The sequence below is a fragment of the Pleurodeles waltl genome, chromosome 2_2 (assembly GCF_031143425.1).
Source record: "Pleurodeles waltl isolate 20211129_DDA chromosome 2_2, aPleWal1.hap1.20221129, whole genome shotgun sequence".
NCBI classification, from domain to species: Eukaryota; Metazoa; Chordata; class Amphibia; order Caudata; family Salamandridae; genus Pleurodeles; species Pleurodeles waltl.
The window spans coordinates 925060996-925073197 of record NC_090439.1 but is presented as its reverse complement, the minus strand read 5'-3'; the positions used below and the strand labels follow the sequence as shown (position 1 = coordinate 925073197).

Here is a 12202-nt window from a genome sequence, read left to right as displayed (position 1 = left end):
ACTTCCGTCGGGAAGGTTGCCGCCATACTGGCTACCTCCCCGCCGGGCCCACTGAGAGTTACCTACTAGGTCAGCGGGCAGAAACCAGGTTTCCGCCCACAGGTCTAGCAGGAAACATCCTACATCATTGTCTGCGGCTCATAATAGACTCGGAGGCAATGCTGGAGGCTGCAGGGTGTACTAGCACACTCACAATGTTCAATTTCAGTGAACTTGCAAAGCTGCTGGCCAGGGTCTCCCCTGGGGCTGCTTGCACCCGTTCTCCACCAGCCTTTTCATGGCAGAGCTACTGCCATGAAATGGCTGTCACAGAACAAGGTTCTAATCCCCAGGGCAGCGCTGCTTGGAGCACTGCCTTGGTGGATTACGACCACCACCTACCGCCAGACCGCTGGGATCTCTGATCCTGGCAGAGCTAGCAGTTCCCTGGCGGCCAGACTACCAGAGTTGTAATGTGGCAGTCAGACCGCTGCATTGGTGCCAGTCTCACAGCCATCCACAATTCTGGCGACCACCAGACTCGTAATCAGTGCCTAAGTTTTGAATTGTCTCATTAGTAATAATACTAGTATTAATATATGTTTCTTTTGTGATGGAACAAATAGACATCCGAGGAGGGATTGTTAGACAGCAAACATTCTTAATAAAAATGAATCACTAAAACTCAATGTGAAATAGCATGTATTTAAGGGCCTAACGGAAAACGTGTGTTAGAAAAATAAACGTGCAGCTTTAAAATGACTGACATGGTGTCCACCACAACGTGCATTATATGAAATAATAATGTCTAATGAAAACGTATTTTGATTAATCATAATTATATGTACTAAAGAAGATGAATTATTCATTAATTATAAAACTAATGGTTTGAAATGTATTATTATTTTGTTTATTTTTTTCATGTCAGAGCTTAATGAAAAGGCCTACGTTTTAGCATTTTCTAGAAGCAAGATGTTTTAACTGTTGCTGACTTCATTGAAATGTTTGAAAGCTTAGTTTATTAAATATCCTGTGTGACTTCACAGTAGAAAAATTATGTTTTGTTCTTGCTTCACTTGTCGTATTTCCGCGAGATAATAAATGTAAGTTTTAACAATGGGCTTCAGTGCTCAATGTCATGTTTCATGTTGCTTTCTAAAATGTATTAAATCACAGAAGCTGCTGACCGAAGACGAGAGAGGAGTGACAACGTAAACCAATCCGAGCTACTCTGTATAAAGAATAGTTACTTTGGTGACGCAAGTAAAGCCTAATTGGCTATTAACACTCTCACCCTATAGTCTTGTCCTATAGAAGTTTAGTTAGTTACTTTTAGGACTTTAACATGGCAAAATTTTAGGTGATGTTAGTTAGTTCCAGTGTGTTCTGTTCTAGATCTGTGTTGAGTTAGATGGGTTTCTGTCATTGCCTATAATCCTATTAGTTCAGGTACATTAGGACTATGGCTGCCTGATCCAAATTAGATTGTTTATTAAATAAATGTGATTAATTCATCTGCACAAACTAAATGTATGTTGTTTTTATTTTTCACTTAATTCTGTTGTTATTCTGCATTATTTTATTGGAGTGTCTCATGATAAATGCTTTAGCTAGATTGAGATTCTTTAAATGCTTTGGTCAACCTGTGCTGTTTTTGTACTTTTATCATTTGGCTTTGCACATGATCTATATGACTTTACAATTGTTAATTTTAGGGCAATAAATGTTTAAACTTTACTCAACTAGTGTGGTCATTCATGGCCACATAGGTCAAGGTGTGTATAAATTACTGACTCTAAATTGAATATTTTGATTATTGGATGATATATTTGATGGTTAATGGCTCATGTTGTCTGTTTGAATGTTCTCTTACTCCTGTCTAAGTCCAAAGATTAAAATCGACCTCTAAGGGTAATAGATGCCTTTACCCTATTACATGACACCTTATCATAATAATATAACATAATATAAGGTCTCACACCTACAGTGGTGTTCAGTGGGTTTGGTGAAGGAGAAGTGGACACAGTGGTGGTCAGTCCAATGTAGTTTGGAGGTGTGGGTGATGGAGATGTTGTTGCCAGTGGAGAAGATGGGGTTGAGCCTGTGTCTTTTTGAGTGGGTTAGGGAGGTGACCAGTTGTTTGAGACCGATGGTGGTGAGGTTCTCTAGTAGTCATGGGATGTGTATCATGGGCATCAGGAAACACGGGATGTGTATCATGGGCATCAGGAAACACTGTCTCATATGAATTCAACATAATTATAATCACACACTGTCTCTGCAGGAATTTGAGTATCAGTATAATCACACACCATATCAGCGGTGGCTTGAACATAAATATAATCACACACTATGGCCCTCATTACGAGTCTGGCGGGCCTAGGACCGCCAGACTTGCGGTGGCGGTCTGACCGCCACCAAAGCAATGGTCCGACCGCTTTCGCCGCAGTCTGACTGCCACATTACAACGATGGCGGTTGCACCATGGTCGGCCTGCCAGTACCGCTAGTTTCCCTCCACTGGAGGGACTAGCGGTGCTGGTGGTCCTAATCAGCCAGGGCAGCACTGCATGCAACGACGCCCTGGGGAATACGACACCCCTCTTTGCCAGCTTTTAGAGGAGTTGGCAGAGACAGGGTGCATGGGGCCCCATGGGGGACCCTTCACTGCCCTTGCACTTGGCATGGGCAGTGCAGGGGTTCCATGGACAGCTCCGTCGCGCTTTTCACTGTCTGCCTAGCAGACAGTAAAAAGCACGACAGGTGTAGTTGCACCCTATGCACCGCAACATATCTGACGGCTCGATTACGAGCTGGTGTCAATGTTGTGGGCTGTTTCCCGCTGGGCCAGTGGGAAACTTGTAATGGGGAAGCAAGAAAGTCACTGCGCTGGTGGTGACCTGACTGCAGGACTTCGGCGGGCGGCCTTTTCCACCCGCAGAAGTCATAATGAGGGCCTATGTCCATGGGGACGTGATAGTTACTATAATTAAACGCTATATCTGTGGGGACCTGGGCATCAATGTAATTATGGACTAACTATCTCTGCGGGTGCTTGACAATGACTATCACCACACACTCTTTCTGTCAGCTCTAGAACAGTACTATATTTGTGTGCAATAACTTTAGTACTATTATTGCACAGCCTTATGAAGACAATGATGCCTAGTGGTGAAATTGATGAAAAAGAACTAGGTAATATCAACTTAGTTTTCCCATCTGACCACGTTGCACGGTCTTTGGCCTCTAAATTAATTTAACTATGTGCTCTTTCCTTACCCCCTACAGTTGGTTAGCACACTGAATTAGACTAGATTATCTGTGAACCAATTTCCATGGGCTTGAAATGTTACAGTTTTCTGTTGAGAAATACATTGTCATCAAAATCCATCTTCAGGGTACTCTCAGGACACAGTGAGCCAATTATATATACCTAAACTATAATGTGATTTAGCTACAGCACTGAAAAACAGCAGTTACCTATCTGTTTCTGAGTATATTCAATCAGAAATTATAATTATTGAGTAAGTCCCCAAAAGGATGGTAACGTGTTCAAGTCCCCATAAAGTGGGTTCTGTGTGTGCGATTAAATAACAACGTGTATGTGTGTGTGTGTGTGTAAGTAGAATTGCAAGAGCAGAGAGTACTTTGGGGAATGATCTTCATAAGCTGTCTCGTGCTTTTAAGTTCAGAATGCAGAGTATGCTTTTCAAAAATATTATTTTATATACATTTACTCAGGTCCACTGTATAAACTTTGTACTGTTTGGAAGGAAGGAGGAGTTAGAATAGTAAATACTCAATAAATGGAAGTCAGCAGTTGGTTCTTTGCATGTGTGTATGTGTGAGTGTGTCTGCACACATGTTCACGTTTGACTGTTCAGGTGTTCATGGGCGTGTCTGTGGTGTGTGTGTGTGTAGGGGGTGTATGAATGTATTCCTCTGCATGTGCAAGTGACAGCATCTGGGTTTATGAAGATATATTATATCATATGAGATGAAAAACTGTCATAAGATGGCGGTAATTGGAAGAAAATTGTTCATATAGTTACATATGAGGAATGTCTGATTAAAATTATGCAAATCACTGGGCTACATAAATGCAATCCTTAACATATGCTGGAAAATAAAATTACCTACATGATAATGCAATCCATGGCACATTATTGTTATCGAAGGCATTTAAAGCTAAAGCTTAATTACTTAATGCAACCTCTGCCCCACATGAAAGCAATACTTAACTCCTTGGCAACCAAGGACGTAAGGGTTTCGTCCTTGGCTGAGGCGCCAAGGACGTAACCATAGTGCTCCCCCTATGAGCCTTGCCTCTGCACCCCCAGAGCAGGGATGGAAGGGGAATCTCTTCCCCTTCCAGCCCCGCACCCCTGACCCTCCCGTGATGTCTGATGATGACAGCGCGCGATCGCATGCTGACCTCTTCAGAGGCCTACCCCTCTGCGCTGGAAGCTCAGCTGCAACTGTGGATCGGAGGAGAAATGCAAAAGCATTTCTCCTCCGATCACGTGGAGGGGCCTAGAGAGGCATCAAAGAAAAGGAAAGGCCTTTCCTGCCCTTTGATGTCTCCCTCTGCATTTCTGCTGCCCGATTGCGATGCGATCGGGCAGCAGAAATGCCCACTAGACACCAGGGAGTTTTTTTTGTTTTTTGTTGTTATTGAATAAGGAGAGCGGCCCCTTGGGCAAGGGCTACTCCCCAAGGGGGGAATTTATTTCTTAGGCCATTTCTGCCCCCCCGGGGGTAGATTGGCCTATTATAATTAGGCCGATCTGCCCCTAGGGGGGCAGAAACCACTAGACACCAGGGATATATATATATTTTTTAATATGTGGGGAGCAACCCCTTAGGCAAGGGTCACTCCCCTGGGGGCAAAATTACTTTTAGGCCTTTTCTGCCCCCCTTGGGGGCAGATCAGCCTATTTTTTATTAAAATGACTAGACACAAGGGAATTTTTGTATTTATTTATATTTATACATAAGGGGAGCGGCCCCTTGGGCAAGGGCCGCACCCTAGGGGGCAAAATATTTTTAGGCCTCTATTATAATTAGGCCAATCTGCCCCCAGGGGGGGCAGAAACCGCCAGACATCAGGGATATTTATTTTGGTTTCTTTATTTATTTTTTTATGTGGAGAGCGACCCCTTAGGCAAGGGTCGCTCCCCTGGGGGCAAAATTACTTTTAGGCCTTTTCTGCCCAGATCAGCCTATTTTTATTAGGCCAATCTGCCCCCAAGGGGGGCAGAAACGACTAGACACCAGGTTTTTTTTTTTAATTATATTTATACACAAGGGGAGCGGCCCCTTGGCAAGGGCCACTCCCCAGGGGGACAAAATATTTGTAGGCCTCTATTATAATTAGGCTGATCTGCCCCTGGGGGGGCAGAAACCCCTGGGCTCCAGGGATTTATATTTTTTTTTTTACTTTATTTTTGTATATATGATTAGCGACCCCTGAGGCAAGGGTCGCTCCCCTTGGGGGCACACTGTATTTAGGCCATTTATGCCCCCCTTGGGGGCAGATTGGCCTAATTTTTTTAGGCCAATCTGCCCTCAAGGGGGGCAGAAACCACTAGACACCATGGATTTTTTTTATCAGTTTCACATGAGGGGAGCGACCCCTTAGGCAAGAATCGCTCCCCTGGGGAAGGCAAATTTGTAGACAACAGGGATTTTATGTTTGTTTGTTTTGTTCTTTTATATCTGAGGAGCGACCCCTTAGGCAAGAGTCACTCCCCTTGGGTGCTAAATAGTCTTTAGGCCATTTCTGCCCCCCTTGGGGGCTGATCCTCCTATTTTTGTTCGGCCAATCTGCCCCAAAGGGGGCAGAAACCACTAGACACCAGGGAGTTTTATTTTTTTGCGTCAATTTCACGCAAGTGGAGGGATCCCTTAGGCAATGGTCGTTCCCCTGCGGGACAAATTTATTTTAGGCCATTTCTGCTCCCCTGGGGGGCAGATTGGCCTATTTCTATTAGGTCAATCTGCCCCCGGGAGCCCCAGGGATTGGTGTGTGTGTATGTGTGTGTTTTGCTGGGAGCAGCCCCTTGGGCAAGGGTTACTCCCCATGGGGGCACATTATTGTTGGCCATATCTGCCCCATGCCTAATTTTTGTTAAGGCCCATCTGCCCCCAATGGGGTGACAGAAAGCCCAACTGAGACCAGGGAAAAACACAGGTCCCCACCCCCGCAACAACAGGTAGTTTAGTATTTGATCATTTTGATGTGTCCACATAGTGTTTTGGGGCCTTTCCTTTCACAGGCACTAGGCCTACTCACACAAATGAGGTACCATTCTTATCAGGAGACTTCGGGGAACGCTGGGTGGAAGAATATTTGTTGCTCTTCTCAGATTCCAGAACTTTATGTTACCGAAATGGAGGAAAATGTGTTTTTTTGGCCAAATTTTGAGGTTTGCTAAGGATTCTGGGTAACAGAACCTGGTCAGAGCCCCACAAGTCACCCCATCTTGGATTCCCCTAGGTCCTTAGTTTTAAAAAATGCACAGGTTTGGTAGGTTTCCCTAGGTGCCGGCTGAGCTAGAGGCCAAAATCTACAGGTAGGCACTTTGCAAAAAACACCTCTGTTTTCTGTCAAAAATTGTGATGTGTCCACATTGTATTTTGGGGCATTTCCTGTCGCTGGTGCTAGGCCTACCCACACAAGTGAGGTACCATTTTTATTGGGAGACTTGGGGGAATGCTTGGTAGAAGGAAATTTGGGGCTCCTCTCAGATTCCAGAACTTTCTGTCACCGAAATATGAGGAAAAGGTGTTTTTTGGGCCAAATTTTGAGGTTTGAAAGGATTCTGGGCCACACAAGTCACCCCATTCTGGAGTCCCTTAGGTGTCTAGTTTTAAAAAATGCACAGGTTTGGTAGGTTTCCCTAGGTGCCGGCTGAGCTAGTGGCCAAAATCCACAGCTTGGCACTTTGCAAAAAACAGCTCTGTTTCTTTGAGAAAATGTGATGTGTTCATGTTGTATTTTGGGGCATTTGCTGTCACGGGCGCTAGGCCTACCCACACAAATGAGGTACCATTTTTATTGGGAGACTTGGAGGAATGCTGGGTGGAAGGAAATTTGTGGCTTCTCTCAGATTCCAGAACTTTCTGTCACTGAAATATGAGGAAAAGGTGTTTTGGGGGCAAATTTTGAGGATTCTGGGTAACAGAACCTGGTGAGAGTCCCACAAGTCACCCCATTTTGGATTCCCCTAGGTGTATAGTTTTCCAAAATGCAGAGGTTTGGTAGGTTTTCCTAGGTGCCGGCTGAGCTAGAGGCCAAAGTCCACAGCTAGGCACTTTCCAAAAAACACGTCAGTTTTCTTTGGAAAATCTAATGTGTCCATGTTGCGTTTCCTGTCGTGGCCATTAGGCCTACCCACGCAAGTGAGGTACCATTTTTATCGGGAGACTTGAGGGAACACAGAATAGCAGAACAAGTGTTATTGCCCCTTATGTTTCTCTACATTTTTACCTTTCAAATGTAAGACAGTGTGTAAAAAAGACGTCTATTTGAGAAATGCCCTGTAATTCACATGCTAGTATAGGGACCCTAGAATTCAGAGAGGTGCAAATAACCACTGCTTCTCAACACCTTATCTTGTGCCCATTTTTGGAAATACAAAGGTTTTCTTGATACCTATTTTTCACTTTTTATATTTCAGCAAATGAATTGCTGTATACCCGGTATTGAATGAAAACCCATTGCAAGGTGCAGCTCTTTTATAGGCTGTGGGTACCTAGTGTTCTTGATGAACCTACAAGCCCTGTCTATCCTCACAACCAGAGGAGTCCAGCAGACGTAACGGTATATTGCTTTAAAAAATCTTCTTATTATGCAGCCCTTTTTTCCCATTTGTTTTTAAAAAAACTAATTTTTTGCTGTATTTTGGCTAATTTCTTGGTCTCCTTCAGGGGAACCAACAAACTCTGGGTATCTCTAGAATCCCTGTGATGTTGGAAAAAAAGAACACAAATGTGGGGTGGGTAGCTTATGTGGACAAAAAGTTATGAGGGCCTAAGCGTGAACTGCTCCAAATAGCCAAAAAAGGCCTGGCACCTGAGGGGGAAAAGGTGTGGCAGCGAAGGGGTTAAAATAATTTGACATTCAACAGTGATGGCAGGCAAACGGTGAGATACGTGTCACTCTATAAGGCTGTATATGGCTACGTGAGGGAAAATCTGTTCAACGCATATGGTGGGGTTATGCAGAAGGCTAGAGATATATGAGGCTGAATCCTAGCAGGGGAAGCTGTGCTTGGCATATCATACCAGTACATGGACATACAAGGAGGTACCCGCATATTATGGGTGAATCTAGGCATATATATAATGACGCATAATTGAAGCATTTATAAAATATTTCAAGCTGATATTTGAATGACAATGTATGCCTATTTTGTAACCCTTGTTGCGGATATTATGGCAGTATTTCCATGGTGGTACGGTGCGTTTGTCGTCCCCCCTTCTCTTACACCCCCCCCCTCCCCCACCCCCCACACACACATACACCCGCTGCTATGGAAGTTATTCAATGATTTATGTGGAATAGCTGTATGATTTGTATTGATATTTTTATAACCTTAAAATCGCAATAAATGTTTATGCAGAATGATCACTGTTTCTGTAAGCTAATAGCCTGTATCTCCGAGCTTCGCAAGGAGTGAGTAAAGCGCTATGCATACCAAATCTACACAAAACAATGCTTTGTAATAATTATAATGTGTCTTTTATATAGTGCTTATACCCCAAGTCTGCCATTTCTAGACACTGTCAATGACATGTGGTGCTGTTATACAACTCAATGATGGGGTAATTTGAGGACTATGGCCCTCATTCTGACCTTGGCGGGCGGCGGAGGCCGCCCGCCAAAGTCCCGCCGTCAGGTTACCGTTCCGCGGTCGAAAGACCGCGGCGGTAATTCTGACTTTCCCGCTGGGCTGGCGGGCGGTCGCCTTCAGACCGCCAGCCAGCCCAGCGGGAAAGAGGCTTCCACGATGAAGCCGGCTCGGAATCGAGCCGGCGGAGTGGAAGCTGTGCGACGGGTGCAGTTGCACCCGTCGCGTATTTCACTGTCTGCGCAGCAGACAGTGAAATACATGTAGGGGCCCTCTTACGGGGGCCCCTGCAATGCCCATGCCAGTGGCATGGGCACTGCAGGGGCCCCCAGGGGCCCCGTGACCCCCCCTACCGCCATCCGGATCCCGGCGGTCCGACCGCCGGGATCTGGATGGCGGTAGGGGGGGTCGGAATCCCCGCGGCGGTGCAGCAAGCTGCGCCGCCGCGGAGGATTCAATGGGGCGGCGGTACACTGGCGGGACCCCGCCAGTGGTGCCGGTCCGACCGCGGCTTTACCGCCACGGTCGGAATCCCCATTGGAGCACCGCCGGCCTGTCGGCGGTGCTCCCGCGGTCCTCCGCCCTGGCGGTCAAAGACCGCCAGGGTCAGAATGACCACCTATGTTTGCTCCCTACACTTGAAAGATTTCTGATGTCTTACGCTTTCAGACTTGTTTAAACAGACTGGTTTCGGCTCTCTATGATCACAGTTTGTGAGATCGTGATACCTTATTTTACCGCATTCAACGTCATGGAATAGAATATTTTGATATGGTTAAATTGTACACGAAAGAGTTACAAAGGGAAAACACAATTATATGGAAGCAGGTAAGATACTATACTATCTACAAACTTTGCAAAGAAACAGGAGGTCGCCTTGGTTCCCTTCCAGACTGCCCCCTGTGGGCTTCAGCTACCAGGTGAATGAACAAATCAGGTGGCGTTGCACACACTACGCTGTGGGCTTGCAGGTGGCGTTTTCTAGTGTCTTTTAATACTACACAGCAGTCGCTCTTAATATATCAGCGGATAATTACTTACATAATAGTAGCACCCGTACCACCAGTAGTAGCATGGGACGAGATTTCCATTCACGCTCACTTGCACTGAATAGTACCCCTGTGGCATGGCTCTGGAAAAACAGGGAAATAACGGGAAATGTTCACACACGCGCAAGAAATCTCTTCTTTATGTGCATTTAAGCACTCTGTAGAAAGAATTTACCGTTGTAATCTGTATTATTGGTTTCTAACGTTTGTTGTACTTGAGAAAAACAGTTGGATCTGAAATGTAAAATGGAATATATTTAAAATGAAAAATAATTTTACCGGGTGTTGCAAGTTAGTAAATTGGAGTGACTGGCATCTTTTTCCACATCACAAGGAAACGACTGAGTCGAAGACACCATCTGCACTGAGTTTCCCTCGTTGTTGTTGTTGTTGTCGCTGCTGTAGTCAAATTGGCTTGAGTCAGCGAAGCCTGAAAATACAAAACAAATGAACAATTGTATGTATGTGTCCGTTAGTGCCACAATATAAAACACAGATTAAGAGATTAAATATGCACGGTTTTGAAGTAATGCTAATGTTTTATAAATATACTATTCTAGATGGATTATGAGCGGAGAAGCGTTTAGTTTGGTGGCTCTTCCCACCAGAAGCCGGGATCCAAGCAACTACCAGGCAAGAATATAGCAGAATGAAAATAAACCACTAAGGCCATCATTACGTGTTGGCTGGAAGCTGTTGTGGGGATCCTGGGTGGGTGGGTGGGGGTGTATACAGTATTCTCACGTACCCGGGTGAAATACCCGATCCTTTAACTTGCATTTTGTCCCCGTTCCGGGAAGAAAACTACTGATGTCTTCCGCCTATTCTGTGCAGGCAGAAAGTGTCAGCTAGACAGCTGCAGGCAGGCGGGTGTCCTGGATGGGGGGCCTGCCGTTCAGGGCAGGCTTCCGTCGCTCCAGGGAAGCACAGTCTGGAGGTGGGGGCCAGACTGTGTTGCTGTCCAGATTCTACAACCCCTGCAGCAGTAAAGTAAGGTCTGGTGTCTCTCGTCCCGAATGATCAGTTCGGGTAACTCCACACCTGGAGATGTGGGTGGCGTAATTGTACTCAGAGCTAACGTCCGGAGGAAATGGCACCTCTAGTAATAAGGATTCAATCCACGGATTGTAGCTTTAAAGTGAATTTTGCCACTCACTAATTAATAACAAATCGAAGGGCATATGTAATACATAAGGAGAACCAGAACAAGTGACGTTGAAGACTTTGTCGTGATATTGTCCTTCCTAGTATAAAAAATGCCCTGAAGGCTTTCGTGGCTGACATGTCTCTGTTATGATGGTTTCCAGCCGCAGTTTAGAAATGAGTCCAAGAAACCCGGTAGGATGAACGTATTTATTCTTCCAGGACCGCAATGTTCCAAAAAGTAGGTTCTTTACAAAGAAATAGCCCCGGCTGCACACAGACCTGCCACCCCTTCACCTGTCGTCTCCATCTCAACCGCTCTCGAATCTTCCCATACATTCATTTCACAACATTCACTCAAAACATTCTCCCGTTCACCGGCTCGCGCTAATCACGCGCGAGCCTAATACATATAATCAAGATTGCATCTACAATACAACACATCTTCCCCTTTACACTTGTTAATTTTTTTTTTTTTTTTTACATATAACAACGTAATAATAAAAGTACTACTACATGCCTAAAGCTATAAGAGACTTTAAACATACAAGGAAAATTCTAACATTTTCTAATTAACATTTTCTAATTTAAAACTCTAACATTTTCTAATTAACATTTTCTAATTTCCTAATTCTAACACTGTATAGGATTTTCCTTCCTAATAAATTTTATACATATGTCATAGCGATTGCTAATAATAATATAACCAATAATATTGGATCCAATACCCTTACTGAAACTCAGTTACATACATAGTCATCAAGCTTTTCTGGTCTTGTGATCCTCCTACCACATCTGCTAAACGTATTCTTCGCACCAGTCGTGTCGCCGTTCCGTACATTGTCTCCCTTATGCCTCTTCTCAGTTCCGTGCCCCTCTTGTGCAGTAATCACGCCGCTTCTACCCGCCTGTGCAGCTTGTGCAACATTGGCACGTTGTATCGGAACACCAACTACACCTTGCAAGCACCTGTTATTCCTAGCATCATCATACGTTAGCCAGTCAGATCCAACCAAACCTCTCTTTCCATTGCCCTTATACAGAGAGACTCTGCTTAAATGCCATACTTTCCCATTCTCGAGTTGTACTGTATTACACAAAATTTTTATAACCTTTAAAGGACGATAGAATTTTCCCTTTTCATACTTTTTGAAACCTGGAACCTTCACTCTAACCA

The 12202-nt window shown here is 44.7% G+C and overlaps 1 protein-coding gene across 2 annotated transcripts in view; it reads right to left on the bottom strand.

Annotated features, from left to right (window-relative positions):
- Positions 1 to 12202, bottom strand: part of LOC138282757 (fibrocystin-L-like) — a 735329-nt gene that overhangs the window by 666309 nt on the left and 56818 nt on the right. For both annotated transcript variants that reach the window (XM_069220628.1, XM_069220629.1), the window contains exons 4-5: positions 10162 to 10312; positions 9875 to 9965 (exon numbers count right to left, since the gene is read on the bottom strand). In XM_069220628.1, the coding sequence (XP_069076729.1) occupies positions 9875 to 9965; positions 10162 to 10312 (242 nt within the window). The remainder of the gene's footprint in view (positions 1 to 9874; positions 9966 to 10161; positions 10313 to 12202) is intronic.